General features: G+C 31.9%; 1 protein-coding gene across 1 annotated transcript; it reads left to right on the top strand.

Annotated features, from left to right (window-relative positions):
- Window positions 1-317: 317 nt before the first annotated feature.
- LOC124900067 lies at window positions 318-2,284 on the top strand (the record flags this gene model as incomplete). The annotated part of the gene is given in 1 exon segment (XM_047415288.1): window positions 318-2,284. A coding segment is annotated over 1 exon segment (445 nt), but the record flags the coding sequence as incomplete, so codon positions are not given.
- Window positions 2,285-2,290: the final 6 nt, after the last annotated feature.

The following is a 2,290-nucleotide window of genomic DNA, read 5'->3' as shown; positions in this document are numbered from 1 at the left end:
CCTTTTATGATTTTCTAGCCTAGTCAGTTCTGTCTCACAACAACTGCACAGAGGAGAAGAGGAGTGTATCTTGGTATGGATTTTATTCATTGGTTTACTATCTTAACAAATTTATTGGACAAATGCATAGAGAATGTGTAGTAAGAATTCAAAAAGGCATCATTTAGGCTTGAAGAAAACTACATTAGCTAACCTAAATAATTGGCAGAGATGATAGATGCAAATCAGCATGAACGTTATGTATTAACTTCTCTATATTAGCCTTATAGGCTGAATACTATCAAGATTTTTTCATTTGGAAAATCTATGGAGGAAATATTTTCTTCATTACAAAAACTCCCACAAAGTGAAAAAATGAATCTTGATTCAAGAAAAAGTAAACCAAGACTACAAAAAGCATCATCCAAAGTATCATCATCAGAGAGGTGTAATTTACAAAGAGCACCTTCTTTACCTGTTTTTGTAGACTATAAAGAAGAACCCCGTGATGAAGAAAGTGATTTTTCTATGGGAAAATTGATTAGGCAAGCATCTATAACATCAATAACAACAACAACAAAGAGTAAAGTTATTCAAGAAAGTGAACAAGTTCATAATGAGGAAAGTGAGTTCTCTATGGGAAAATTGATTAGGCAAGCATCTATAAACTACGTAAAAGTTTTACCTCAGAAGAATACAATTATTGTTACCAAAAGTATCACAGGGAAATCTACAGAGGGCACTTTTTTTCCCAATTTTTGCAAAAGGGAAAGTAATTCATGATGAAAAAATGAGTTTTCTATGGGGAAGTTGATAAGGCAAGCTTCTTTAAACCATGCAAAAGTCCTACCTCCTAAACATAATCCAAAGGTACTTTTATATGTCAACTTCCTATTTAAAATTGCTTACTTCTTGGACCTAATTGTTTCCTAGTAGCTTTTAGACTTAAGAGATAACAGTTGAAGCGTGTTAACATCTCGTTTAAAAGTTAAACTGTTAGAGGTCGTACTTTTATTTTACTTAGTTATATCTTTCTCAACATCAATTGAACTTGAATTTGAATATACATGTGAAAGAAGACGCTAAGTTTCAATCAAATCCATAACCATAATAATCTTAAAAGTAAACTAAGTAGTGCTAAGAACGTTAAAAATCAAACTCATGAAGTTCACATTCTAAATCGTCTTTGATTTTTGTTTCATGATATGCCATCAACCAAACCACTTTAATTTTTGTAATGTAGCAGGGTCTCAAAAGTACATTCATTAGTGCTAGGAATGTTAAAGGTTGAACTGATGACGTTCAAATTTTGATACCAAATAGAAATCTATTTTAGGCATCACAGGATAATTTAAAGACAACATCTTTCATATATCAAATCATGATTTTCAGGTTACTGTACTAAGAGTAGCAGCAAAATTTCTCACAAAATTGATATTTTTCAATACCACATAGGAATCTTATTTAGGCATCACATTAGAGTTTAAAGACAATACATTTCAGCTCCACATATCAATAGCTTTACAAGTTACTGCTAGGCAAGCAGCTATAACAACAATAACAACAAAGAGTAAAGTTTTTCAAGAAAGTGAACAAGTTCATGATGAGGAAAGGGAGTTTTCTAGGGGAAAGTTAATTAGGCAAGCATCTATTTATAAAGTAAAAGTTTCACCTCAGAAGAATACTTTACAATTATTGTTACCAAAAGTATCACAGGGCAATCTACAGAGGGCACCTTCTTTCCCAGTTTTTGCAAAAGGGCAAGTAATTCATGATGAGGAAAATGAGTTTTCTATGGGGAAGTTGATTAGGCAAGCTTCTTAAACCATGCAAAAGTTCTGCCGCCTAAACATACTTCAAAGGTACTTTCATATACCAACTTCCTGTTTAAAATTGTTTACTTCTTGGACATAATTGTTTCCTAGTAGCTTTTAGACTTAAGAGATAATGGTTGAAGTGTGTGAACATCTCGTTTAAAAGTTAAACTGTTAGAGATTGCGCTTTGATTTTACTTAGTTATATCTTTATCAACAAAAACTGAACTTGAATTCGAATAAACATTTGAAAGAAGACGCTAAGTTTCAATGAAATCCATAACCATAATAATCTTAAAAGTAAACTAAGTAGTGCTAGGAACGTTAAAAATTAAACTCATAAAGTTCACATTCTAAATCGTCTTTGGTTTTTGTTTCATGATATGCCATCAACTAAACCACTTTATTTTTTTGGTATGTAGCAGGGTCTCAAAAGTACATTCATTAGTGCTAGGAATGTTAAAGGTTGAACTGATGACGTTCAAATTCTGATAAAC

The sequence above is a fragment of the Capsicum annuum genome, chromosome 7, assembly GCF_002878395.1.
Source record: "Capsicum annuum cultivar UCD-10X-F1 chromosome 7, UCD10Xv1.1, whole genome shotgun sequence".
Taxonomy (NCBI): Eukaryota; Viridiplantae; Streptophyta; class Magnoliopsida; order Solanales; family Solanaceae; genus Capsicum; species Capsicum annuum.
Note: the sequence above shows the minus strand (reverse complement) of the source record. Positions and strands in the feature narration are given on the sequence as shown.